Source organism: Ptiloglossa arizonensis, chromosome 2, assembly GCF_051014685.1.
Source record: "Ptiloglossa arizonensis isolate GNS036 chromosome 2, iyPtiAriz1_principal, whole genome shotgun sequence".
Lineage (NCBI taxonomy): Eukaryota > Metazoa > Arthropoda > Insecta > Hymenoptera > Colletidae > Ptiloglossa > Ptiloglossa arizonensis.
In genome coordinates this window covers 16468429-16494764 of record NC_135049.1, presented here as the reverse complement: position 1 = coordinate 16494764, position 26336 = coordinate 16468429, and the positions used below count along the sequence as shown (strand labels likewise).

The following is a 26336-nucleotide window of genomic DNA, read 5'->3' as shown; positions in this document are numbered from 1 at the left end:
TTGGATATATCTAATTTCAAATAAGAAAGGCGCGAAACCGGTTGCCATTAATGATTAATATTATTTCTAAATCATGTTTCGCCTTCTGTCTCATATAAGCAAACAATCTTCATTATTCGATAGTTTACAATTCATAAATCAATAAATTTTTACATTCTTTGACGAGAATCTTTTTGTAGGAGTTCATGACGGGATTTGAAATATATTTCATCGAGGATCTTATTATTTATTAATATCAGTTCGCAAAGAGATCTAATACAAACACATTCGGTACTTATAAACATTCGATGATCATACTAATAGTATTCCGCGTCTATCCTAAGTTATGGAAAACGTCTTTAATAAAGTACCTTAGCACCGACGTTCTTTCACAACCCGTGAAATTGTAAAACAATATTAAGGAAAACTGATAGCATCTTACATAGAAGAAGCATTGATTAGAATTAGTAAATTGCAATTATGTACACGATTATCTTCCCAAGACTACTGATACTTTGTACTGTATTCAGAATGTGGCGCTGAGGCTGTAAATATACTTCTAACGCAAACTTTGGGCACAACAAATTTAACATTATTTGATGTCGTACTTTCAAACAACTTCTGTACGTTTAAGCGTATACGAAATACGAATTTTCAATCACTATATTCATTTTCTGATCCACGTGGACGATCACTTTGCATTCGCCGAATTCTATACACGCACGCAAGATTTGATACGACTATTCGAAAGGAAGTTCTTTGAAAAAAGAAAGAAAACAAAAAAACACGATCACGCAGGCGCCGAGAATGGCCAGCTTAATAAATACATACACGATATAAATTACTGAATACAGTTGCATATTGCATACGAGTCCCGCAACCAAAACCCCCAACGTTCGCGATACACGGTTTTCCAGCGATTTTTACGTTTCGGCTTTGAAAAATCACGGAAAACACCAATTCGTCGATCAATTATCAACAAACGACTTTTTTCGTATGAACCGACCGAGGTTAATTAATCGGTATGATAATCATCGTCGCGCGTTTTCACCGATTATAAATCACGACAAGATGACTGCTGAAGGTCCGTACAATCATGTTTGCGGGATCTTTGGCAGCCATGTTGTGGATAAATTTCTTTACCTTCTAACGATTAAGTACAGCGGTCCCCTGTTACGTGAAATTGAATCGGGTCCGCTCGGTGTCGTATAACCGGGGAAGCAAGCGTTTCTATTTCAAGAATCGAGCTTCTCTTTTGATCCCGATTCAAACCCGAGTCCTCTCGCGTTCCAGAGAAACGTATTATTTCGTACAAACGAGGACTACTGTGGTAGTCGCTTCTCTCCATTTTACCTCTACTATCTCCGAAAACGATAAAACAAGTATCGGAAATTGACCTGAGAGTTGCACTGTCCTTTCATACTTCTCGAAGGGTTTCTAGCGATTTAAAGAAAGTACGATTCAACGATTAAAATAAACGAAGACTCCTGGCGGAAAGATTGTAATCCTCGACGGGTATCTGCCACCGATTGTCCCAGAAGTTCTTAGTTCTGTACGCCATGTGCGTGCACATCGGCAGACGCGTCGCGCGTTCGCATCTCCTTGAAACCGACCAGTACAAGAAGTTCTGCGGACACTTGTACAAATAGCCTTGAAGGTTGTCTCTGGAGTCGCGTTTGCATTTGTAGAACGCGTTGCTGCAGCCTTGTCTGTAAGGATAGTGTCCCTCTGCTGGACAGAGCTTCTCAGTCGAGACTTTTATCTGAAACGAAATAAACGTTAGTACGAAATGAACATTGGTCTACCAGAAAAGACATATAAAACCGTCTTCGAAAGAACTACCGGTACTTGTACTATTTCTGAGTATCGGTGTTAAATCGCTTTTTATTCTCTTGGGAGTATTTAGGAATACTTACAGGAGCCACAGGACTCTCCTCCAATGTTCTATAAAATCTTCTACCAGTTTTGGAACCCGTGCAGGTCTGACTAGACTCATTTTCGGGCAAACACTGTATCTTCTTTTCGTCGAAGACAGTATTCTCCGGGCAACTTAACACTAGCATTTTGATCTCCATGTTATCTGTATTGGTACATTGATAGAAAAGGTGACAATACTTCGGATGCCTTCTGAAACCAGTCGGGCAGACCAACACTACTTGCTCGTCGGTCAAATTTCCGATTGGACAAGGGGTAGTGGTCTCTGTGCTGGAAGTCGATGTTTCTTCGGTCGTTGTTACTTCGGTAGTACTCGCAGAAGAGGTCGTTTCGGTGGATTCTGTAGTTTGTTCCGAACTGGATTCTGTACCAGTGGTTGCCTCGGACGTGGACTCTGTGGTAGCTTCGGACGTAGACTCTGTTGTCAATGTAGTCGTAGATTCCGTAGTCGCCTCGGACGTGGACTCTGTGGTAGCTTCGGACGTAGACTCTGTTGTCGATGTAGTCGTAGATTCCGTAGTGGCCTCGGACGTGGATTCTGTGGTAGCTTCGGACGTAGACTCTGTTGTCGATGTAGTCGTAGATTCCGTAGTGGCCTCGGACGTGGACTCTGTAGTAGCTTCGGACGTAGACTCTGTTGTCGATGTAGTCATAGATTCTGTAGTAGCTTCGGACGTAGACTCTGTTGTCGATGCGGTCGTAGATTCTGTAGCCGCTTCGGATGTAGTCTCTGTTGTTAATGCTGTCGTAGATTCCGTGGTAGCTTCGGACTTAGATTCTGTAGTAGCTTCGGACGTAGATTCTGTAGTCAGGATCGTGGTAGACGTATCTTCCGTGGATGTTGCGACGGAGGACGTGGTTTCGGTAGTTGATTCGGTGCCTGTAGACTCGGTTGTGGACTCCACGCTGTTTCCAGTGGTAGTTGACATCTGTTCCGTTGTAGACTCTCCGGAACCGCTGCTGACAGTGGACGTAGATATCGCGCAGTCTCTGACCGGGTAGACCGATTCGGGGTAGTTGCAGACGCTGATACTGGGATCGAATATGGTTCCGGGAGGGCAATCGAAGTGGTACACGTTGAAACCGTTTCCATTGTCGACGCAACGGTAGAATTTATCGCACTGCGTTGGATGCGGATAGAAGCCTTCTTTGTTGCAAACTATCGTGTTATTGGGTTCCTTGGTGGTGCAATCCGGGCCGTGAGTTTCGCTCGAGGATGTGCTTGATTCCGTGGTCGTAGACGAATCGGTTGAACTCTCGGTGCTCGAGGTTCCAGGTGGTTGCGTTTCGGTTGGTTTTCCCGAAGCGCTTGTAGTCGCGGCTGTTGTTGACGTAGTTACCGAACTTGCTGTCGACTGTGTATTATCCGGTGCGTTGGTGGTCGTAGCGCCCGGAGGAGAGCCAGTCATCGACGATGTCGAAGTTGGCGCGGATGTGATTCCGTTACTAGTCGCCGAACAAGATGCTACTTGACTTATGTAATTACACGTCTGAAGACTTTGATCCCAAGCTGTACCGGCCGCGCATGGAAAATCGTATCTTTGTAGTCCGTTCTCAGTGCGCACGCAACGATAGAATTTTGTGCAGTCGTTTGGATTCGGGAAGAAACCTTCTCCCGGGCATTGCGACGTTCCAGTAGGTGAATTACTCGCAGCCGTTGTTTGCACGGTAGACGCGCTGCTACTCGTAACTGGTGGGTTTGTAACCACTTCTGTAACATCCGAAGACGTAGATTGTGAAGTGACTGTGCTTTCTTGTACCGTGGACGAGGGAGAAGATGTAGGTGATATTGTTGACGATATTACAGTGGTTGAATTGGTTGAAGACGTGGATGTTACTGGTGTGGAACTACTCGATGACGCGACAGACGTCGAACTGATTGTAGATGTAACGATTGATGGAGTATCAGTGACAGAAGGTGTTGGAATATCTGATGATGGGACAGTTGATGGAGTACCGGTTCCGGGAGGTGCTGAACTACTCGACGACGGTGCTGGCGATGATACGCTCGTTGTTTGAGTTGTGGTTGGTTGATTGGTAGTGCCGTCGACTTCGTTGCTAGATGGATCTTTAGAGCCCGATGTACCAGACGTGTTAGGAGCGTTACCGCAATTGGGCACTGCAGATTCGTGATTGCAGCTCTGAATAGTCGAATCCCATGCAGTTCCAGCACCGCACTCGAATTCGTATTTGATAAATGTAGAGTCACTGCCAACGCAGCGATAAAATTTACGACAATTCTGAGGATCGGGGAAAAATCCTTCTTGCGTGCATTGCGATGATCCAGGGGGTGGTTTACTTGCAACTGTTGTTTGTACGCTAGATGCAGTGCTCGTTGTAGATGGTAAGGAAGTGGTTGATTCTGTAACATCTGTCGTGGTAGACTGAGGAACGACTGTGCTGGTTTGATCGGTAGGAGAAGAAGAGGATGTAACTGGTGCTGTTGAACCGATCGTTGTTGGACTACTTGATGGACGACTAGTTGCTACGGAAGGTGCTGGGCTACTTGACGTGCTAGTTATTGGACTGGTTGTAGTAGTATCGGTTGATGGACGATCAGTCGATGGGGAAGATGTCGAACTACTTGACGACGTGACACTTGTTGGACTGTTCGTGGATGTGTCTGTTGTTGGACTATCGGTCGACGTTGAAGGTGCTGGACTACTCGATGACGGTGTTGACGATACACTCGTTTCAGTTTGAGATGTACCTGGTTGACTAGTAGTGGCATCAACTTCGTTACCGGATGGTTCCTTAGAGTCCGATGAACCAGACGAATTAGAACCCTTACTACAATTCGGCACTGCAGATTCGTGATTGCAACTTTGAATAGTTGAATCCCATGCAGTTCCGGTACCACATTGAAATTCGTATTTAATAAACATAGAATCACTGCCAACGCAACGATAAAATTTACGGCAATTTTGAGGATCAGGGAAAAATCCTTCTTCTGTGCATTGCGATGATCCAGGGGGTGGTGTAGTTGTAACTGTTGATTGAGCACTGGATGGAGTGCTACTGGTAGATGGAGAGGAAGTGACTGGTTCTGTAACATCTGGCGATGTGGACTGAGGAGTGATTGTACTGGTTTGATCCGTAGGGGAGGAAGAAGATGTAGTTGGTGTTGTTGAACTTATGGTGATTGGACTACTCGATGGACGATTAGTTGCCGTGGAAGGTGCTTGACTACTTGATGACGTGACAGTTATTGGGCTGGTTGTAATAGCCACAGTTGATGAACGATCAGTCGAAGGTGAAGGTGTTGCACTACTTGATGATGTGACAGTTGTTGGACGATTAGTTGACGTCGAAGGTGCTGAACTACTCGATGATGGTGCAGATGATGATACGGTTGTTTCAGTTTCAGAGGTACCTGGTTGACTTGTAGTTCCGTCAACTTCATTGCCAGATGGGTCCTTAGAATCCGATGAACCAGGCGAGTTAGAATTATTACTACAATTTGGCACTGCAGATTCGTGATTGCAACTCTGAATAGTTGAATCCCATGCAGTTCCGACACCACATTGAAACTCGTATTTGATAAATGTAGAATCACTGCCAACGCAACGATAAAATTTACGGCAATTTTGAGGATCAGGGAAAAATCCTTCTTGTGTACAAGTTCCTGGAGTCCCAGTAGAGCCAGGGCCTGCTGAAAAAAAATATAATATGAAGTAATAAAATATAAAGCCTATAATGTTAGCAACATTCGATATAGTTCATACAATGAACGTAACAAAAATACCTGAGGGAGTGCTAGGTGTACTACTGGATGTGCCAGGAGTGCCAGGGGTATTAGAAGTACCAGAGGTACTAGACGTGCCAGGGGTACTAGATGTACTAGAGTTACTAGACATGCCAGGAGTACTTGCATTATCAGAAGTGCCTGGAGTGCTAGGCGAGCCAGGAGTGGTAGGAGTGGCAGGAGTGGCAGGAGTGCCAGCAGTACCAGCAGTTCCAGGAGTGACAGGAGTACCGGGTGTACCAGGCGTACCGGGTGTACCAGGTGTACCAGGTGTGCCGGGTGTGCCGGGTGTTCCGGGGGTTCCGGGTGTTCCGGGTGTTCCGGGTGTTCCGGGGGTTCCGGGTGTTCCGGGTGTGCCAGGTGTGCCGGGTGTGCCAGGTGTACCGGCTGTACCAGGTGTACCAGGAGTGCCTGGGGTACCAGGAGTGCCAGAAGTGCCGGATGTGCCAGGTGTACCGGGTGTACCGGGAGTACCGGGTGTACTAGGTGTGCCAGGAGTGCCTGGAGTGCCGGGTGTACCAGGTGTACCAGAAGTGCCTGGCGTACCAGCAGTACCAGGTGTACCAGAAGTGCCTGGCGTACCAGCAGTACCAGATGTGCCAGGTGTGCCCGGTGTACCGGGTGTGCCGGGTGTACCGGGTGTACTAGGAGTGCCTGGAGTACCAGCAGTACCAGGTGTGCCGGGTGTGCCAGGTGTACCTGGCGTTCCAGGTGTGCCGGGAGTTCCAGGTGTACCAGGAGTGCCAGATGTACCGGATGTGCCAGGTGTACCGGGTGTGCCGGGAGTACCGGGTGTACTAGGTGTGCCAGGAGTGCCTGGAGTGCCGGGTGTACCAGGTGTACCAGGAGTGCCTGGAGTACCAGCAGTACCAGGTGTGCCGGGTGTACCGGGTGTACCGGGTGTGCCGGGAGTACCGGGTGTGCCGGGAGTACCGGGTGTGCCGGGTGTACCGGGTGTACCAGGAGTGCCTGGAGTGCCGGGTGTACCAGGTGTACCAGGAGTACCTGGAGTACCAGCAGTACCAGGTGTGCCGGGAGTACCGGGTGTGCCGGGAGTACCGGGTGTGCCAGGAGTGCCTGGTGTGCCAGGAGTGCCAGGTGTACCAGGTGTACCAGCAGTACCAGGTGTGCCGGGAGTGCCGGGCGTGCCGGGTGTGCCGGGTGTACCGGGTGTACCGGGTGTGCCAGGAGTACTAGCAGTACCAGGTGTGCCGGAAGTGCCGGGTGTACCGGGTGTACCGGGTGTGTCAGGAGTGCCGGACGTTCCGGGTGTGCCGGGAGTGCCGGGTGTACCGGGTGTACCGGGTGTACCGGGTGTACCGGGTGTACCAGGCGTGCCCGATGTGCCAGGTGTACCGGGTGTACCAGGTGTACCAGGTGTACCAGGTGTGCCTGGAGTACCGGGTGTACCAGGAGTGCCTGGAGTACCAGGAGTGCCAGATGTGCCAGCAGTACCAGGTGTGCCGGGTGTACCAGGTGTACCGGGTGTACCAGGCGTGCCCGATGTACCAGGTGTACCGGCTGTACCAGGTGTACCAGGAGTGCCTGGGGTACCAGGAGTGCCTGGGGTACCAGGAGTGCCTGGGGTACCGGATGTACCAGGAGTGCCAGATGTACCAGCAGTTCCAGGTGTGCCGGGTGTACCGGGTGTACCGGGTGTACCAGGCGTGCCCGATGTGCCAGGTGTACCGGGTGTACCAGGTGTACCAGGTGTGCCTGGAGTACCGGGTGTACCAGGAGTGCCTGGAGTACCAGCAGTATCAGGTGTGCCGGGTGTACCGGGTGTACCGGGTGTACCGGGTGTACCAGGAGTGCCTGGAGTACCAGCAGTACCAGTTGTGCCGGGTGTGCCGGGTGTGCCAGGAGTGCCAGGAGTGCCTGGAGTACCAGCAGTACCAGGTGTGCCGGGTGTGCCGGGTGTGCCAGGAGTGCCAGGAGTGCCGGGTGTACCAGGAGTGCCTGGAGTACCAGCAGTATCAGGTGTGCTGGGTGTACCGGGTGTACCGGGTGTACCGGGTGTACCAGGAGTGCCTGGAGTACCAGCAGTACCAGGTGTGCCGGGTGTGCCGGGTGTGCCAGGAGTGGCAGGAGTGCCTGGAGTACCAGCAGTACCAGGTGTGCCGGGTGTGCCGGGTGTGCCAGGAGTGCCAGGAGTGCCAGGAGTGCCTGGAGTACCAGCAGTACCAGGTGTGCCGGGTGTGCCGGGTGTGCCAGGAGTGGCAGGAGTGCCTGGAGTACCAGCAGTACCAGGTGTGCCGGGTGTGCCGGGTGTGCCGGGTGTGCCAGGAGTGCCAGGAGTGCCAGGAGTGCCTGGAGTGCCTGGAGTGCCTGGAGTGCCAGGAGTGCCAGAAGTGCCAGGAGTGCCAGGAGTGGCAGGAGTGCCAGGTGTGCCGGGTGTGCCAGGTGTGCCAGGAGTGCCCGACGATCCCGGAGTACCGGTAGTTCCTGGTGTGTCCGAAGAACCAGGTGTTCCAGTAATACCAGGAGGGGTGGTAGTGTCAGATGTTGCATCAGGGTTAGGAGATCCAGAAGTTCCAGGTGTGCCCGGAGTACCAGGTGTTCCCGAGGTTCCAGGTGTTCCAGGAGTTCCGGGAGTTCCGGGAGTTCCGGGAGTTCCGGGAGTTCCGGGAGTTCCAGGAGTTCCAGGAGTTCCGGGAGTACCAGGTGTGCCAGGTGTGCCAGGTGTGCCAGGTGTACCTGGTGTACCTGGCGTTCCAGGGGTGCCAGGTGTTCCAGGGGTGCCAGGTGTTCCAGGGGTGCCAGGTGTTCCAGGGGTGCCAGGTGTTCCAGGGGTGCCAGGGGTTCCAGGAGTGCCATCTGTGCCTGGGGTACCTGGCGTTCCGGAACTGCCAGAGGTTCCTGGAGTGCCAGGTGTGCCTGGTGTACCTGGCGTTCCGGAACTGCCAGGGGTTCCTGGAGTGCCAGGTGTGCCTGGTGTACCTGGCGTTCCGGAACTGCCAGGGGTTCCTGGAGTGCCAGGTGTGCCTGGTGAACCTGGCGTTCCGGAAGTGCCAGGGGTTCCTGGAGTGCCAGGTGTGCCTGGTGTACCTGGCGTTCCGGAAGTGCCAGGGGTTCCGGGAGTACCAGGAGTACCAGAGCTGCCAGGTGTTCCCGGCGAACCTGGTGTACCGGGTTGTCCATTTGGATCACCAGATTGTCCAGGCTGACCATTAGTATCTCCAGGTTGTCCAGGTTGACCGTTAGGATCTCCAGGTTTTCCCGGTTGACCATTAGGGTCTCCAGGTTGTCCAGGACTGCCTGTATCGCCATTCCATTGTCCGCCGTTATCTCCCGTATCGCCATTCCATTGCCCGCTATTATCTCCTGTATCTCCGTTCCATTGTCCACTGTTATCGGCACCGCCGGCGCCAGGCCCCGAGTCTTTCTTACAATCTTCTCGTTTTACCGCCCAATCGTAATTGCACCCTTGAATTTGTGGATCCCAGACTGTTCCAGCGCCGCACACAAACTCGTACTTTGTATACTTTCCTGAACCGTCGTCGACGCATCTGTAGAATTTGCTGCAGTCGTTTGGATCGGCAAGGAATCCATCGTGCTTGCACTGAACCCGATCTTGGCCAGCAACATTTTCTGAATTTCCACTTGTTACAGGAGATTGGCTGGTCGTCGGTGGATTTCTGGTAGTCGTTGGGTAGGATGTTTGCGGTCGTCCGGTTGTGATTGTATTCTGAGTTACAGTCGTGGGTGGTACAGTCGTACTCGTAAATGTAACTGCCTGCGTTGTCGATTGCGTCGTGGATGTTTGCGTCACATCGGGATAATTCGAATCAATTTCGTTACTACACTCTGGTCTTCCGCTATCGTACGGATAAGTACAGGTATTCCCCTTGTCCTTTGAAAATACTGTGCCAACGCCGCACTCGAATTTAAAGACGGTCAAAGGAGTGCCATTACCCCAATCCACGCATCTGTAGTATACCCTACAGTCGTGAGGATCGGGAAAGTATCCTTCTGCCGTACACGCGAAATCATTCCTTCTGACTCGGTGAAGAGGGGGGAAGAAATTGAACCGATCTAAAAATCATAGAAACGTTTTAAAAATAAGTAACCAACGTAAACGGTGTAACATTCCTCGGTTGGTTCGAAGCGTCCGTGTAACACAAATCGGGGCCATTTATTAAAAATAACAATCGCATCCATTTTCTCGCGCGAGATTGACAGAGGAATGCCCGTGCTAAGATTTATTCTGCAAGATTAGCGAACGCGATGCATTTTTTGCCAGCTAAGCATCCTCCGATGCGTTCAAGGCTGTAAATCTCTCATGAAACCAGTTTGACGACGGTGGCAACATCAACAACAACAACAACAACAACAACAACGTACTGCCAGCGCGTACGTAGGAAAGTAAAAATACTAGCAATGCTCCATGGAATCGGTAGGCGTATCACGTGCCCTCTGAGCAGGGCGGTAAATGGACGTGTCGAGAAAATAGATTGTTCGCACGTTCCTTAAAAATAAAAGCCCTCGTTGTGCATCATTCTTGCATAGTCGACCTCGAACCATGAATATTCAAATGCGATTCAACGTTGAAGGTTCTCGAGCGAGTGTAATCTTACCAGCCTCCGTAAACGTTGCCAGAACCAATGTTACCAGAATGCCGAGTGTCCGTAAACTTGTCCACATGTTTCAAATCTGGCTCGCCTGTAATCACACAAGAAAACATCGTATTTCGATGATCTGTCCCCGATCGATCGAACGAACGATAAAGGCACGGTGTTAAAATACGTCGATTTCCAAACGACGAATCAATAACGATCGTGAACCGGTATCCGGTAGCGCGCGAACCCCATCATCTTAACGGGATAATACAACGTGACGTAATCTGCATCGTTTTCTGGGACGAGAGGCGTGGATTTCCACAGTCGAGAATTTCACATAAACGGCCAAAGATAAGCTGCCCGCACAGTTACTCCTACGTCCTGGTTGGCGCTCGTCCAATCTTCCCCGTCACAGGGGACCGCAGGATCCTAACTGTCGGATCCCCTGACCTTGCTCGGAATAATTCTCGTATCATCGACGATTCAGGATCAAACTATTCCCATTTCGGGGCCGGTTGTCCCCGTAGACCGATCCGTGACCCCGATTTTTCGATCGGAGTTCCCGATCGTACGCTGGATGTACACGTGTCGGAATGACGATTTGAATAAAACGACCGCGGTTTATCGGCTTGTACAGTTACGCTAGCATTGATTTCCGACACGCCTTTAATGATTCCGACTCGATAGTTACATTTAGCGACACCGTGAATCAACGTTCCCGTGTACGGAATGGGGAAAACGAGTCCGATGTGTACAGTGAATGAACAAGCTCGTAGCTTTGCATATTTCGTATTCCACGTCGCAATGATTATTGGCGAGGACAATGGCTGTTAACCTTCGGTGATACGACGGAGAACGGTTTTCTAGAGGTGCAATTGCATATGTGCATCGATTTCCGCGTAACGTTGACCCCCTGTCGGAAAGTGTTGTACCGTGCGTTTGTCTCCTCGCTCGTCTGAGACGATATCTTCCAAGGCTTGGCGCGAGTACGTAATTCCTTCGGTTTTTCGAGATAGAGAATGGAGAAAAGGACCATTCGAAGGACCCTTCGACCTACACCTTCGGTTGCGATCCGCACCCACATACGGGAATCCTCAACGCTCGATACCTCTTAAGGGAGAGATTTACGATCGTCGCCAATTGGTGAGAGAGAAAGTGATCGATATTCCCGATAATTCAGACCTACGTCCTGTACGTTCATCCTTTTGTATTTCCATCGGTATCGTGGATTTATCCACGGGGACCAGACCTGGGCGTTACTCGAATAAAATTATTCCAGAAGGATAACCAATACGATTGGCTAACGCCGTTAAGTATTTCGTTGTCGCGTTCCTAAGGAGATGATCTTTTATTTCATCTTTTACTTGAACAAATAATTTCGAAAATAATGAGTCTTTCGCGACCCAAGGATGCACACGAATTGATACATCCCAAATCACGTTTATAGATTACTGTATTCTTTAACGAGAAGGATCAAAATTAGAGCGAAAAGAGTTCCCATAAATACAGTAGAAACTGCGATAAACTTTCGAGATTTCGTACCCGGATGTCGCGCTAATCGATGGGTCTTTTTCTATTCAAGGATCCACTAAAATTAATACGTCGCAAATCGCGTTTATAGATTACCGTATTATTTACCGAAAGAGGTCAAAATCAGAGCGAAAAGAGTTCCCATAAGTACGGTACAAGGCTGCGATAAATTTACGAGATTTCATACTCGGGGTCCCGTGCGAACCCCGATGGGTCTCTTTCGTACTCGAAGACCCAGCAGAATTAATACGTCGCAAGTCGCGTTTTGCGGATCACTGTATTATTTACCGAGTAGGGTCGAAATTAGGTTGAGAAACGTTCCCATAAATATCGAACGGAGCGTAAAGAATTCTCGTAATTTCATACGGGGTTACGATACGAAACGAAACGAAACGAAACGATTCACCGAACGAGGGACCTATACGCAGACGACGACACGTAGTCCCGTAAGTCTCGGCCTATTAATCAACCGCGCGGTTCGCTCGCCTCTATTACTCTCGCAGGATCTCCGCTTATGCGCAATATGCGCGACGCGGAGTCGCGGTGCACCCGATCCAGTGCCATAAATACCATCGCCGATGGGCCGACGGAGATGCTGCGCAACCGCGTAACGAATTGCAGCGTGCACGACCTACGACTACACAGTCGTCGAAAGGTGGAACGATAAATCCTGACGAGCCGAAAGGGAAGAGAGAGAGGACTCGAATGCGTGCGTGCGTGCCCGCGGGTGGATGGCTGGATGGGTGCTCGAGAGGAGGAAGAAGAAAGCTGCTGCTCGTTGAAGAGCTGAACCCAACCGGACCACAGTGACCGCTTCTACGATCCTTTCTCCTCCTAGCTGGAGCGAAAAGAGGATTGCACGAACGGTGACATAACCACGGAATGCCGGTTCTCTGGTGCTACAGCCACTAGAGAGGAAGAAAGAGAGAGAGAGAGCGGACGATGACATAACTCCAGCGTGCGGAGTCAATGTCAGTGTCGGTGATCGTGACATTGGAGTGAAACGACTCGCGTTCGAACGAGGACACGATTTATCGAACGGAGAGTAAAGTAAATCGCGGATACGCGAACACCGTGCGTTGTTCGAATCAACTGTGAACGGTTTCACCGCGTTACGAGAAACTTATTTACCATCGATCGTTGGGGTTTAGTAGTACCTGTTCGTTTTACCCTTCCCAAGGCTCACCGACGGAACGATACATGTTTGTCGACACACCGAGCCGAACCGAGATAACAGAGCACTTACATTTGCGGAGGAAATTTCCAATTGTCGTTTTCGCGCGTAACGCGGAGCGACGTCGAGGATTTATTACCGCGAGATGTTGTTGAATCGTGTTTCGAAAATTGGTAGCGGCTCGTACGTGACTTCTCCTCGAACGAGGACCGACTACCGTGTCGATAGCGTTTCGTTCTTTTTCGCGGTTTGGACTGACGCGTAATAATGACGCTACGGACCGAATGGTCGAAAAACCGGTAATTGGAAACGTGGACGGGACTTTTACAAACGACGTTGTAACGATGTAGATCGTCTCGCTTGGGGCGAGAAATATGGTAATTCGATGCGTACGTCTTACCGAGTGTTTCTTCCTTTTACAGTTGGACAGTTACGATCGTTACGGTTCGATCTTCTTTCACGAGGCAGCTAATGCGCCACACTGTTCAACGGTGACATTATCGGTCAGTAAGGCGACGTATTCGCGGAACGATACGCTTTCGTGTTGTAAGCGGAACGCGCCGCTCGCGAATTGTTTTTCGTTCGCGGATCCGCGCGACGTTCGATTCAACGCGAATGGCCCGTACGATTTGGGCGAAGCACCTTTCCCCGTTGAATGAAACATTTTGCACGCCGGTGGTTTCAGGCCCCCTTCGCGCGAGCTCTCTTCTCTGAATACAAATCGAACTTATCCCGTGCGGACCGTGTTCCCGATTCGCCGAGGATCGCGCGAAAAACAGGAGGATACGCTTCGCGGGCTGCATTCTAAGCAGCTTTGTCGGAAGACAAACTGCTCCAGAATCGAAGAAGAAAACACTCTCTGCAATTTTTCGACGCGAAATTCCTTGGACCAAAATAATCCACACCGACAGCGGACACGACGATTTCGTTTATTTTCAGGGTGGAGACGTCTAACGAGTCCTCGTTCCGCGAATTTAAATTTACAAGAAACACGACCATTCACGTGCGCGACCGTAAGGATACGAGTTCGTCGTTCGTTTGCGATAAATATTGTGTTGTTCGGAAAGTGATTTCGTTTTCCAAAATGGAGAATATATAATTTAATAGAATGTTTGTACGCTCTAAAAAAATCGTGTATCATTTTCACCCAAAAAAAAAAAAAATGAAACGACTTTCCAGACAACTCAATAATACGATCGTTCCTGTTTTCGAGGGAAAACAAATTAGAACGACTCGAAAGACCGATGAGATTTGTTCTTGCTGGTCGATAGATCGTGCAAATGTGAACGATGAGGAGATGATTCTTTTACTCGAGTTCGGTGGAGAAATTGTTACTTGAAAGCGGGGATCACCGAAGCAAGGAATCGATAGTCGGGAAACAAACAGCGAGTCGTCTTAAGTATTGCAATTGTTTCTTTGTTTTAATATAGAGTATCTTTGTGAAGAAAATTAACATGTCAAGGTACAACGAGGACTTTGAGAGAATAGTTACACCAGATGCATTGTTCATTTAATATTGGAACACTTTATTCGAACATCTCGAAACAAAGAATACTCGTACGAGTCATTTTGATGCTTGTGCAATACTATTCAAAACATCCTTATTACTCGTAAAACAATCTCATTGCAAACGAGAAACCTAACAAAACTTGCTATCTTTTTTTATTTTTACCAAAAACCATCTCCAAGTTTTCACAACTGACAACACACGACTCTTTAAACGGTGTCTTTGATAAGAATAAAATAATACATACATATATTTACACTACTCTGTATAAAATGCTTCGTTTTTTCCTCCGTGAGTGTGAAGCGATCGCGGATTTTCCAAAGTTTCACGATTCGTTTGAGAAACGCTGCGCTGGATCGTATCTTGACGAATAAATATTATTTCCAATGAAACCGTAGTCGTTGGGAACGGCCATTTTATCCGCAACAACCTAATGTAATATAATAACGTTGAATATCGGACAAGCGGAATTGTACTTTAAGTCGCGTCCGACGCGTCGCGGTGGACCGTAAAACGTTTCTTATTATAATCGAAACCAGCTGACCTTCGTTAAATATAATTTGCAAGGAGACCTTATAATTATTACACGAAGGGAACGAGTGATATACCGTCGGTCTGAGTGATAATTTACTGCTCGCGGCGCATCGGTAGCAATTTATGGGCGTTTTGCTCGAGACCACCGACGATCAACAATCGTACGTATTTAACGGACAAAGGCAAATGTAAACGGATGTCCGAAACGCGACGTAAACGACGCAGAGGCGTGGTGAAAGACCGTGGAGGTAACGACAAGTCATTAACAAGTTACACGACTTATTTATAAGCCGATAGAGACGACTCCGGTGCTGGTCGCTGTCCCCGTGGACAGAACAAGACAACCCGAAGAAGCTCAGAAATCTTCCAAGGTCTTCATTGCCACTTCTGTCTCACGATTTTCTCGAGAACTTATCTTTCTATCGAACGCTGTATTTTGCAAGGGAAAAAGATTCGTCGTGAAGCTGAAAAGATAAAGTAATACACGCGATGAAGAGACTAAATGTAGATTGGGGTCATTTTCGACCCATACTCTTCTGGGTCAGAATTCGGGATAAATATAGTTATACGGAATTGATTAAAACTGCGTTTTATTTGGCCGTTTTGCCTCTTGTTATTCAGTTTCTCGATGACGTACTCCGTGATTTGTATTGGTAATTATGTTTGTTATATATTTATCTATTTGTCTATTGAGCGCATTATCTATTTGTCATTTGTCGTTGGCTGATCAAAAATTCTCCGTGGGAGAAGTATGTATCGATAAAGAAGACAAGGAAAATGTTTCTGGAAAAATTAGAAGATAAATTACCTGTATTCGTTAAATGTAGAAACACGTGTTACAGTATTTGGAAATCGAGAGGTTGCGTTCGATAAACGCGTAATAAATACGAACGAAACTATGGAAAGAAAACTAAACTAGAGGTGGAACGACAACAACAACTCTACGTGCTTCGGAAAAATATCACAGATGTTATATCTGCATATATTTGCAATTCCAACGCGGAAATTATGTCAAGTACGTTATGTATACTTCGTATAAAAGCAAATTCAATAGTATGTACCGAGTACAATAATCTGTTTCTTTTCTTACAAATACGCTTTATATTTGTACAAATAAATCGTGTATATCTTTAATTATTGGTACTACTTTTTTAGAGAAATAAAGAGAGAAGAAATAATAAAAAAATTGTGAGCTATCATTTCCGGTTCGGAAGTTACAACTGTTCTTTGTTAGAACTTTGTCAACGCGAATATATGTACAAATACAAAATTACGTATTCTGTAAGAAGTTTACCGTGACATAATTTAGCGACGAAATTTATGTTCGAAACAAAAATTAAATGAAAAGGAACGATCGAAAAAAATACTATACACAAAAGTTTCATCGTGTAACATTTAACTTTATTTTCTTTCAACATTTAATACTTTGTTGCAACACCTCGTTTTATCTCTTTCGGTCATGTTAGCGATTAGCGGTTAATGGTACGCTAAAAAAATTCCTTTTCCGTATATATATAAAGACGATAAATTTTAACGTGGTTCGAGAATAATTCTACATCACTCGCGTTCGCGATCGCTAACAAGAAACATCGATTGTGTACTCATTTTTCACTCTTTTCGAAAGAGAAAAACACCGAGTAAAAGTGATATAACATTAAAATGAACGATAATTGTCCAACCGCGCGTGAAATCTGCGATTTAACGGTTCTGCGTACCACCGACACCCGGAAGCCGAGAAATTCAGCGTCCTGGACCCGCCATCGAAGAATTTAATTAATGTCAGCTTGTATCGGCGTTCGATAATGTTAAAGTCGGTTCAACGACCCTGAGGAACCGCTCATTATACTCCGTGGAACCAGTTCATCGTCTATAAGATTAAGGTAACGATCCCCAGTGTAAGCGGCGTCGACTCGCTCGGCTGTAATGCGATTAACGTGTTCGTGAATCGTCGAGGTACGCGTTCTTTGTACACCTTTGTAATTGCCTCCGATTGTTTTCGCCACTTGCTATTATTTTTCTCTTTAAAACAACGGACCTTGTTTTTATTGGAAACGCGGCGCGACAATTTCTCCCGGCGAAAGACGTTGAAGATTAACAGCTAAGGAAAGGACAGCCGCGGAACTGTACGCTCGAAACGCGTGGCCTCGAATTAAAATCAATTGTTCGGGGAATCGCGATCCACGATTCAGGAAATTGAATTGTACAGTTAGGTGTAGCTCATCCTTGCGAACGAATGGGCGAACGAAAAAATCACGGGGACGTGGAAATGATCGTTGGAGACCTCGCGGAGAGCCATTTGCACCGATCGAGGTATCGTGAATCGCTTTAAAAAAAATAATTTCGCGAGGCTTCGTTGAAGGTTGATCGATCCTCGATATCGCGTCGCTGCGAAATACAAGAGCGAAGCAGGACCTTGACGGTCTTGGAACAGGCAGTTTAATCGAACCAGTTCTCGGTCCGAATATGACGGCCGTTCCTCGAAACTATCAAAGCACCGCGAAAGGGAACTTCACATCGTTGAATTACTTTACGAGAGACCTTCGAACCGGATTACCGCCTCCTAGAGCAAAAAGTTCGATGAAACGTTCAAGAGAAAACCCGAGACGCTCGAAATACCAAGCTCGTGACAATGAAAATGCGTTCCATTCGATCGATTATTTTCAAAGAACGCTGCGAGGAATATCTAGTAGTATTACACGGGAGAACGAAAAATCGGCCCTGGATGTGACCACGAAACATCTTTAATCGTACTTCTCGGACAGTCTTCGCAAAGTTAACGATTGAATAAAAGTTACGCGACACTGTCTACATTGTCTCTACCCATATGGAAGAGACAATAGTCTACAGTATACACGGGAGAAAGAAAGATCGGTCCTGGAAATGAGTTGTGTATACACATCGATCTATTTCTGGCAAGCTCGACGAGTAATAAAAAATGTCTCGATTGAGCAAAAATTGCACGACATTCTCCACATCGTCTTTATCCATTGCATGGATAGAAGAATGAAAGATGGAAACGAATTGGATCAGGTGTTTAGTTAGTCCTCGTGATATCCGAGTGTCCATGTTGTATTTGCTCGTCGAATAGACGGAAGAACGAATGATCGGCTCTTGAAGGAACTGGGTAAGGTCCGATCCGTCGAGTTCTCTGTCTTAACTATCTACCAAAGGAGCTAATCGGGGTTGGAGTACTCCTCGACGAAGAAACAGCTACGACGGACTCCGGTGCAGTGTACCGAGATCGTTATGATGGCATGCTCGCTGCAATAAGCGCAGCCTTGCCGCTGAAAGTCGCAAGGTCGTTTCTTCTCCCACCGATTCCACTTTTCCCTTCTCTTTCGTAGTGATGCACAATGGCGTGGGATTCGCCAAGTCGATCGGATCGCGACAGGGTGCCTCGTCGTAGAGTCTATTAAACAAACGTGACATCGTCTGGTACGTTGCATACACGACGCAGAGCAGGGAAATTCAACCTAACCCGATTCCTCGACTCTTCTAAACCAGTCCCCGGATGACCCAGAAGTGCAACCAGAGATCCCATTGCGGAGCATTTAATTATACGCGTCCTGAGAATTAAGGGCGAGACTCTGTACGACATCGTGCAATAAACGCGACCTGTACGTATCCCTCGATAAACAAGATACAACCGATCCTGATTATTATTCTCTTAAAAAATCCGAATCGATTCGAACGATCACTTCCCAATCGTTCGAACGATCACGAACTCCGACACAGTAGCCCCAGATTCGATACTCAACGAAACGTTGTTTACAGTTTTCGAAACGATCGAGTATATTTATCAATATGCGATACACATACGCTTTACTGTACCGACGAGAGGAGTGTCTGAATAGAAAACGCGGGTCAGTTCTGATTTCAAAGACACGAAAGAAATACAATCTACGACAATGTCGTTGGTAGCAAATTGGACTCCTGTATAAAGAATTAAGTTTTCCTATTTTCCCGCCGAAACCTGCACGATATACCGTTCCAATCGGTAACTCTAACGAACGATCGAAAAAGTTGAATGTTAAGAATGTCCAAATGATGACAAGTCTCGAAAGTGATCGCGATCGTGACTAGAAAATTGCGATCGAAACGTCACCGTGTCACGATTTTCTGATCGATCGATCGTACGCGAATTCTTTGGTCTCGAATTTGATATCGATTGGATTCGATCCGCCACTGTCGGCGTCATTGGCCCGCCACGGTCGAACGGAGCATTTTCCACGATCTCCTCGGCCAACGTGTCCCTAGCCCCGCGGTAATCGTATCCTCGGCGGCGCGCAATTAAAGGGATACTTGCAAATTGCACGTGCAAGCCGTCCCGGCTCAGTCTACCTAACTCCGTCCCCTTCATTTTTTCCTTTATCTCCCTTACCGGCGACCGCGATCCACCGTACAACGTTAACCGTAGATTTATCATGCATCGTATGCGGGCTCGGTCCCACCGAGGTTCAAGGCCCCCGATGCTCGTGCATCACGCTTACGAGAAAATGAGAAATCCCATAGGAGACTCGACGTCGACGCAAATAGAGCGTAATTACCAGCCGGTGAATCAATAAGGGAAGACCGTGGCTCGTTCTAAGTGGGCCTTGTTTGGATCTATTAATAACGGGGCCCGGTGGAGATAGATCGCCGCGCGCGGATTGTTCGCACGAATAAAAATATTCGTCGCGACAGGAAATTGAATTTTCCATGTTCGAACGAACATTCAAGAGTTCCGATTACGTATCCGAACGCAAGGAACAACGCGATGAACAGTGATCGATGTCCAAACGCGATCCAGAGTCTCTCGACGATTTATCACAGGGCCTTTTACTTTCGAATATACAGGGTGTCTTGCCTAGAAACAATAGAGTATCTTCTCTGGTTGTTATAATACGAGGGATGTTTTGTAAGTAGTTAGAACGGTTGCAAGGAAAATCTGTTTTCAAAGTTTTCTTACCCGGGAATATAGTTTTTCTCCGACATAAACGCGCACGCGGACTTACACGCGTCAATATGAATTTGGAATGATCTCAGATTTGAACGTTTCCAGTCAATTCGTGTCACAACCGTTGCAATTAGAGACGTTAATTGGCTGGTTTGGTTTAGAACAATTTGTGTGAATTTAAAATTAAAAACAGGCAGATTTTGGACGTAAAAATAAATCTAGTAAAAAGAAATTTAAATTCGTTCGGGGCACACCCGCCTTTTCGTAAGTATCAAATCGCTAAATCTCGTTATAAACGTCTATTACGTTAGTAGGCAGTTTTGTAAGTTATAATTCGTACTTGAATACCCTCCGGTAATTACTTTCGCACGATTGGCGCACAAACAGGACAAGCAGGCATCAGAAATTGAAAGTCATCGGTCGCACGCGTGTATTTTTCCGAAATTAATTATCCCTGAAAGTAAGTCTCGAGGAGAAATATTTCATTCCGCACGTTTTACTAAATTTTACGCGCAGAATCGCACGGTAACGCTCATTGCATCGAAGAAAGTAAACTGTGTTAAACTCGAGCGATCCGGATCCAACCGTTTAGTTAACGCGAATGAAATTATCAAACGATTGATTTAATTACGGTGAAAGGCAACTGGCGATCAAGTGAATTAAGCAGCGTGGCGTGCTTGCGAGGATCGGCCGGTAAAATGATAATCACGATCGGTGAGAGTAATAAGAAGCCTGGTCGTATCATCGCGCGGATTCGTTCAACAAGGAGATGGAATCGCTGAATAATAACGTGAATCATTGCGGGATTTTTTCAATCCACGCGGAAAATCGTCGTGTTTTTTGCGGCGAATTCTGGAATTCCTCAAGGTCGCGCCTCGATTAAGCCAGATCGTTAATATCGCGTCAATAACGGTGAGTTTTCCGCGATAGATTTCTCTATAACGAGAGATCATTATTCCGTTGTCCACCTTTGCGTTTTTAGCCCGAGTCACACCTGCTGGCCGAGTCCACGTGCATAGGAAACGTAACAGCGGGAAAAGAAACGCAGAAAAACCTCGAAACGATTCGTCGATCGAGCGACACAAAAGGTATCCGGGACTCGCGACTTTTCGCCATTGACAATGAAATAAATCCGTCGGGGACAGAAAAACGTCGCCCCGCGGCCGATCCACTCGCGAACGAGTGGAATGTCCTTCGAGGAGTCCCAGTTTTTATCGCGAACCCGGGAAGAATGGCTCGTTAAAGGAAGTGAAAAACCGCCGCGCGCATCCGCGCCTTGTGCATAATGCATCTCGCCCGTTGCATCGTTACCCCGCGGCCCCGTATTCCATTAAAAGTTACATGTGCATAATACTTTTGCATCGTATAACCGACGAAGCGTCGACTATTATACAAGGCGCGACGAGGGAAAAAGGTTTTTCTATATTTCAACGGAAGAAAGCCATTTGTCGCGCGATTCTTTCCCTCGGCGAGGGAAACGCACTTCTCGAATAATTATAATCGAAAAGCGGGGGAATTAACCAGAAACACATCGAATGGGAAATATCTTAAGTGTCTGTGTCGTTAAAATATTGAAATGGTTTAATCGAGAGCTTCGAAACACTGTCTTGCGACATTGCGATGTTCAGTGTTAACTGGTAGTGGGTTAAAAAATGTCCCACCTTTTCGATACCCTGATATGCATATGGGATATTTTTCGAAGCAAAAATTAAAATAACTTCGTGCAAGTTGCACGGCGAGATTGTTAATATTTCATCTGGTAATTGAGTGTCGAATTAATCTATTTATTAATTTTAGTTATTTCGTATCATTTCGCACGTTTAACAACTGTGCCTCAAAGAGTTAGGAGTTATCGGGTTATCTCGTAAGTAATATCGTTTCTCACCTTACATTGCCCGAACCAGAATATCTTGTTTGTACGGTATCTACATAAATATTGCGTATCTAATACCTCGGTACTTAGTACGGTAATCCCTCGTTAAAATGTACACTATCGGATCCATACGAAACGTTTTAAGGAGGGGTGGTAGCGAATTTGTTCCTGGAATCGACTTTTCGTATCTCGGACTTAAGACACCCAGCCACGTGCGAACCGTTCGACAAGGAAAGTAAACGAGATACACCAAGAGAGAAAGAGAGAGAGAGAGAGTGAGAGAATAACAGCGAGAGACGTTTCGTATTACAGGCGTTTGGTCGCCGAGCTTGAAAGCGATATCACGCGCGTATCGGCGTGACAGCCACTAATGCAACCTAAAAACTTCTTCCTTTATACTTTTCATTGTATCTTCGTGAGAGTATTATCAATGGATTGACGAGATTCTCCCAATAACATTGAACACAACCGTATTCGAATTATTTTCCGAATAAATTTTGTACGAATAAATTTTGAAAAACTTTTAATTGCATTTCATTAAGAAGAATCGGAATAAGGCAATGTTTGGACTTATTTTTGACAGGATGCTCTTATCGATTCATTGCAAATACTCTCGCGACGATGCAAACAGAAATATACAAATTCTTAGTTTGCATCAGTAAGTGCTACAAAGGTGTGTAGCGTCGCTTCGAAGTTCGGTTATTCGGTTTTTAGATCCACAGTAATGAGAAGGATTCAATACGTTTTATCGAGGGTCAAGTAAACAAGGATTTACTGTATTTTTATCGAAAATTAACGATTTTGATTTTCTCACTTGAAAACACATATTGTACCATGTACAATCTACTTAAAATTTTGTAACGTGTTATTCTGACTATTTTTGAGAAACTCTGTATAATTTTGCGCGTAAAATCCTACCAACGTTTGAAATTAATACAAAGAACAAAAGGGTACAAAACTTGTACCACCATATTCTACAGACACTGCAAACTACCGATTCCCATTTATTCCAATCGTTGCAAAATTTTCTAACTAATAAAGATCAGCAAGTGCTCCAAAAGTTACCTAAAAAGCGGAACATGGTCGTAGAAAATAATGATCGATGTACGACACAAGGACGATTCTACCCTCGAAACGAATTAAAAAAGTGACACCGCTTACGAGACAACCCAACGATTATTGTAAAAATCTGGAACAAATGACACGCCATGGTTTGAATCCATCGAATGCTTGTTCGTTGTAGATTACACCTCCAGTCGTTGGTCGGACAGATTGAAATTCGTAAAGGAACCGCCATTCTAATCTCTGGGATGGACGAGCATGTATCGTCCCGATCCCATTAGTATTCCACGGTATCTACTAGCGATTACTCTATCTCCAAAAATACTTTTCGACGACCTTAAGGAAGGGTTCCATTTACGGAGCACGAAGATCGTGACGAGGCAATGTCGAGGACAGACGGTTGCATCGCGTGTGGCTCCTGTACGATCGATTCAATGCCGAGATCGGCGAATCGATTCTACTGCCCGATCCGGAATGCCGATCCAAATACAGCGCCGCGATTTTCGGCGCATTCGACGCGACGAGAATTGACAATCGAGTCGGGGATTTTCGGCCGACGCACGTCCGCCACCGACACGCTGTAGCCTTTGTAAATCGTGTCTGTAACCCGGTAAAACAGTTACGTGACGCTGGTGTTCGCGACTCGACGAAAATTCGTGTCAGTTTTAGTGTCCGATCGACGATCGCGAACTCCGAGATCATTCGGTTAACCCGAATCTTTGAAAATACACGAAACGGTATTATCACGGAGTACAATAGTGCCAGAGATGTCAAACACGTTCCGACCGCTACAGTTCGCTACCACGTGGCTTGAGACAAGTGTAATGTTATTTCAGAACAATCGTAAAATATTTTAGTGGTGTTTCGAACGACACCGTTTCACCGTCTTATCGCATGCAAACGCATTTAGTGGGATTGAGAGAACAAAAATTAACTACGAGCAATGAAAAGAAACAAACGAACGTACATCGAAAGGAATGTTTTCTTAAATTGCACAATACCTTTTTTTTTTTTGTATCGATTTTGTTTTCTATGTATTCCAACTTGTTAGAAGATTAATGTTTCTAGCAAATAAAAATGCGTACAATGAGAAGGTCAAACTGGCCGCAAAATCTAATGAATCAGGCCGCGTATTTGACATTCCTGATATAGGCAGTCCAAGGTAACGATTGCACGTGTCTTTTGGGAGTACGACGCTTTGCATGATATTTTTCAAAAGTCGTTCTACCATTTTTGTCACTGTTCGAGTACAATTTATTCAATACTCTTACCGTCTTCAAATCTACGCGACTCGATTGTCTTCAAGTTAGTGTGACTTTATTTATAATTTCATCGAAGACATTTATTTACCCGTGCTTTATCCATTTATAAAAGGTACACCTATTTATATTCACCGAGAGTCATTATTACTCAATGCTGATAGCATTGATAACAATTATAAAGGATTATAGTTCGATTGCTGATCAGTAAGAAAAGAATATACGACATAATATAATTCGAAGAAAAAATTAATTTTTACTATCAATCGATTAAAAAAATATAAAATTCAAGTATCATCGTACACAATTTACATTGTGAGTGGATAAAGTATATGACTGTTCATTTATTGAATTTACGTAAGATTTAGATTGAATTTTTTTTCGGAAAATATTATCGATTCGAAACCTGAGCGCCAAAATATTCCTTGCTAGAAAACAGAGATATGAAATCTATTTTTCTTTTTTATTTCTGCTAATAGATTATGAACGTAAATATAAAAAATTCTAATTTCGAAAGATAATTAAAGGGATCAATTTCGACGTACGTCGATTGCCAAGGTAGAAACTAATTGTACCGACTTATCTTTACTGCTACTTGTAAAATACGCGGAGAAACCACACAATGTTAAAAAATAAGAATAGGTATAAACTCGTTATCAGACTTGTCTCGTTAAGATTTTGCAAGATTTCCAGAGCGATTAAATCCAAAAGAATAAGCTAAACTATTTCGTTTTTGCTGCTTCCCTGATTTCTCGAATAAATGTTTATTTCATTACGTGTTTTCGATTCAATTACCGTGTGTCCCATTACAAACATAATATCATCGTTGTTCGAACATCCAAAAATATATATAAATTTCTTTACTGGGTCTACGTGACTCGACTTACGACGAACACGATACAAAAATAAAAACAGAAAAGAATATTTCAACAAAAACGAAAGATAAGTCGCAGAGGGTTTAACAACGTGATTTTCAACCCTGTCTCTATTCCCAGGAACAACTCACGCGTGAATCATTCTCGATTACGACAAAACCAACGCAATCGGGAAAGAGCATTTGGCAACCAAGAGAGCTTATCGAACGTAATTACAAAATCAAGGTAAACCAATTGCTGTCAATGTTCGTAAGATTGGATTTCTATCGTCGATTCTACCGAAGCGGAACATATTAATTAACGCAAAGCGTTAACGATATTCCACGATGATACACGCAAGGACTTCGACGCGATGTATCTCATCAATCGTACTAAATTTTGACGTCACACCGTTACACCGATCATTACGACACGCGAGGAAAATACGTACTCAGTGACTCAACGCGAGTCCCGAGTCCTCGAACCGATTTCGGTTATCTAATGCATCGTAATTAGAGAGTCAACAGTGCGAGTTTACAGCCCCTCCCCCTTCCCCGGGATCGTGTGCCCCCGGTACCAGAATTTTAAACGTATGCTAATTTCTTTTGCACGGTCCCTCGTTGAACCGTTTATTTTCGAGTATCTCGAGAAATATTTTCAAACTAATGATCAAATTCGAACGTAGACATCCGATCTACGATATAATAATACTCTCGAACTAATCGAAGAAAACACTCGATGAGGCATCGAAACTTGTAATTCTGGTTGGTTCACTCGCGACACGATTTGTTGAAGAAATTCAACCGAAAGTGACAACGGAAAGATGAGAAGAAAATTGTGAATAGAAGACACCGCTCACCTGCGCGTAGTCTCAACGAAGAACTCCAAATACGTTTCAGTTCGAAGAGATCCTCATGTCGCGATTAGATCCGACTCTCGACAAGTACCTCGGCGATCCACGATCCTCCGCGAGCCACAAGATCCTCGCAAGTGACGCGAGTCGAGGTGTTTTCAGGAACTATTCTGGAAATCGGTCGCCGATCGCGCCACGTTCTCGAGAGGGAGTAAGTCCTGAGGACGCGGATGGCTCCTACTTATAAAGACTTGGCCAAGTCTCTCCAATTGGCTTCCATGTGTGTGTATGTGCGTGTGTGTTCAACGTCTACGTAAGTCAGGTACCCCCTGCACGTGCGTGCGTATGCGTGCCCGCGTGTGCACAACAAGGAATCGTGGCTCCGTCCAGGTGGAAGGGGGCACAAACTGTGTCCCGGTCGTTACACGCTCGATGCTGTTACACATTACACCGAACCAATGCTGAGTCGAGGAGCCGGTGCCGCTCCGGACCAAGCGGACCGATCGCTTTTCTGCCGGAACGGATTGTGCTTCCTC

The 26336-nt window shown here is 46.1% G+C and overlaps 2 protein-coding genes across 2 annotated transcripts; both read right to left on the bottom strand.

Moving 5' to 3' along the window:
- Nucleotides 1-247: 247 nt before the first annotated feature.
- On the bottom strand, nt 248-25925 carry LOC143155074 (uncharacterized). Its single transcript, XM_076327355.1, has 11 exons — nt 25807-25925; nt 10237-10321; nt 8789-9694; nt 8213-8491; nt 7493-7618; nt 6332-7402; nt 5900-6070; nt 5288-5539; nt 2285-3625; nt 1896-2254; nt 248-1741 (listed from the first exon to the last, which is right to left on the bottom strand). Exons 2-11 carry the CDS (start codon nt 10301-10303, stop codon nt 1448-1450), a joined length of 4866 nt encoding a protein of 1621 aa, XP_076183470.1. The 5' UTR covers nt 10304-10321; nt 25807-25925; the 3' UTR covers nt 248-1447.
- On the bottom strand, nt 3763-5276 carry LOC143143578 (uncharacterized; the record flags this gene model as incomplete). The annotated part of the gene is made up of 2 exons (XM_076304967.1): nt 3763-3789; nt 3828-5276. Coding segments are annotated over 2 exons (1476 nt in total), but the record flags the coding sequence as incomplete, so codon positions are not given.
- Nucleotides 25926-26336: the final 411 nt, after the last annotated feature.

Bases quoted from the DNA above. Each gene is read 5' to 3' on its own strand.
- LOC143155074 (XM_076327355.1), bottom strand. From the start codon at position 10,303: ATGTGGACAAGTTTACGGACACTCGGCATTCTGGTAACATTGGTTCTG. The intron at 7,403-7,492 runs GTACTGCTGGTA...CTGGTACTCCAG, and splicing joins CGGCACACCCGGCACAACTG to GCACTCCTGGTACACCCGGT. The intron at 5,540-5,899 runs GTACACCCGGTA...CTGGGACTCCAG, and splicing joins TGGTACACCCGGTACGCCTG to GAACTTGTACACAAGAAGGA.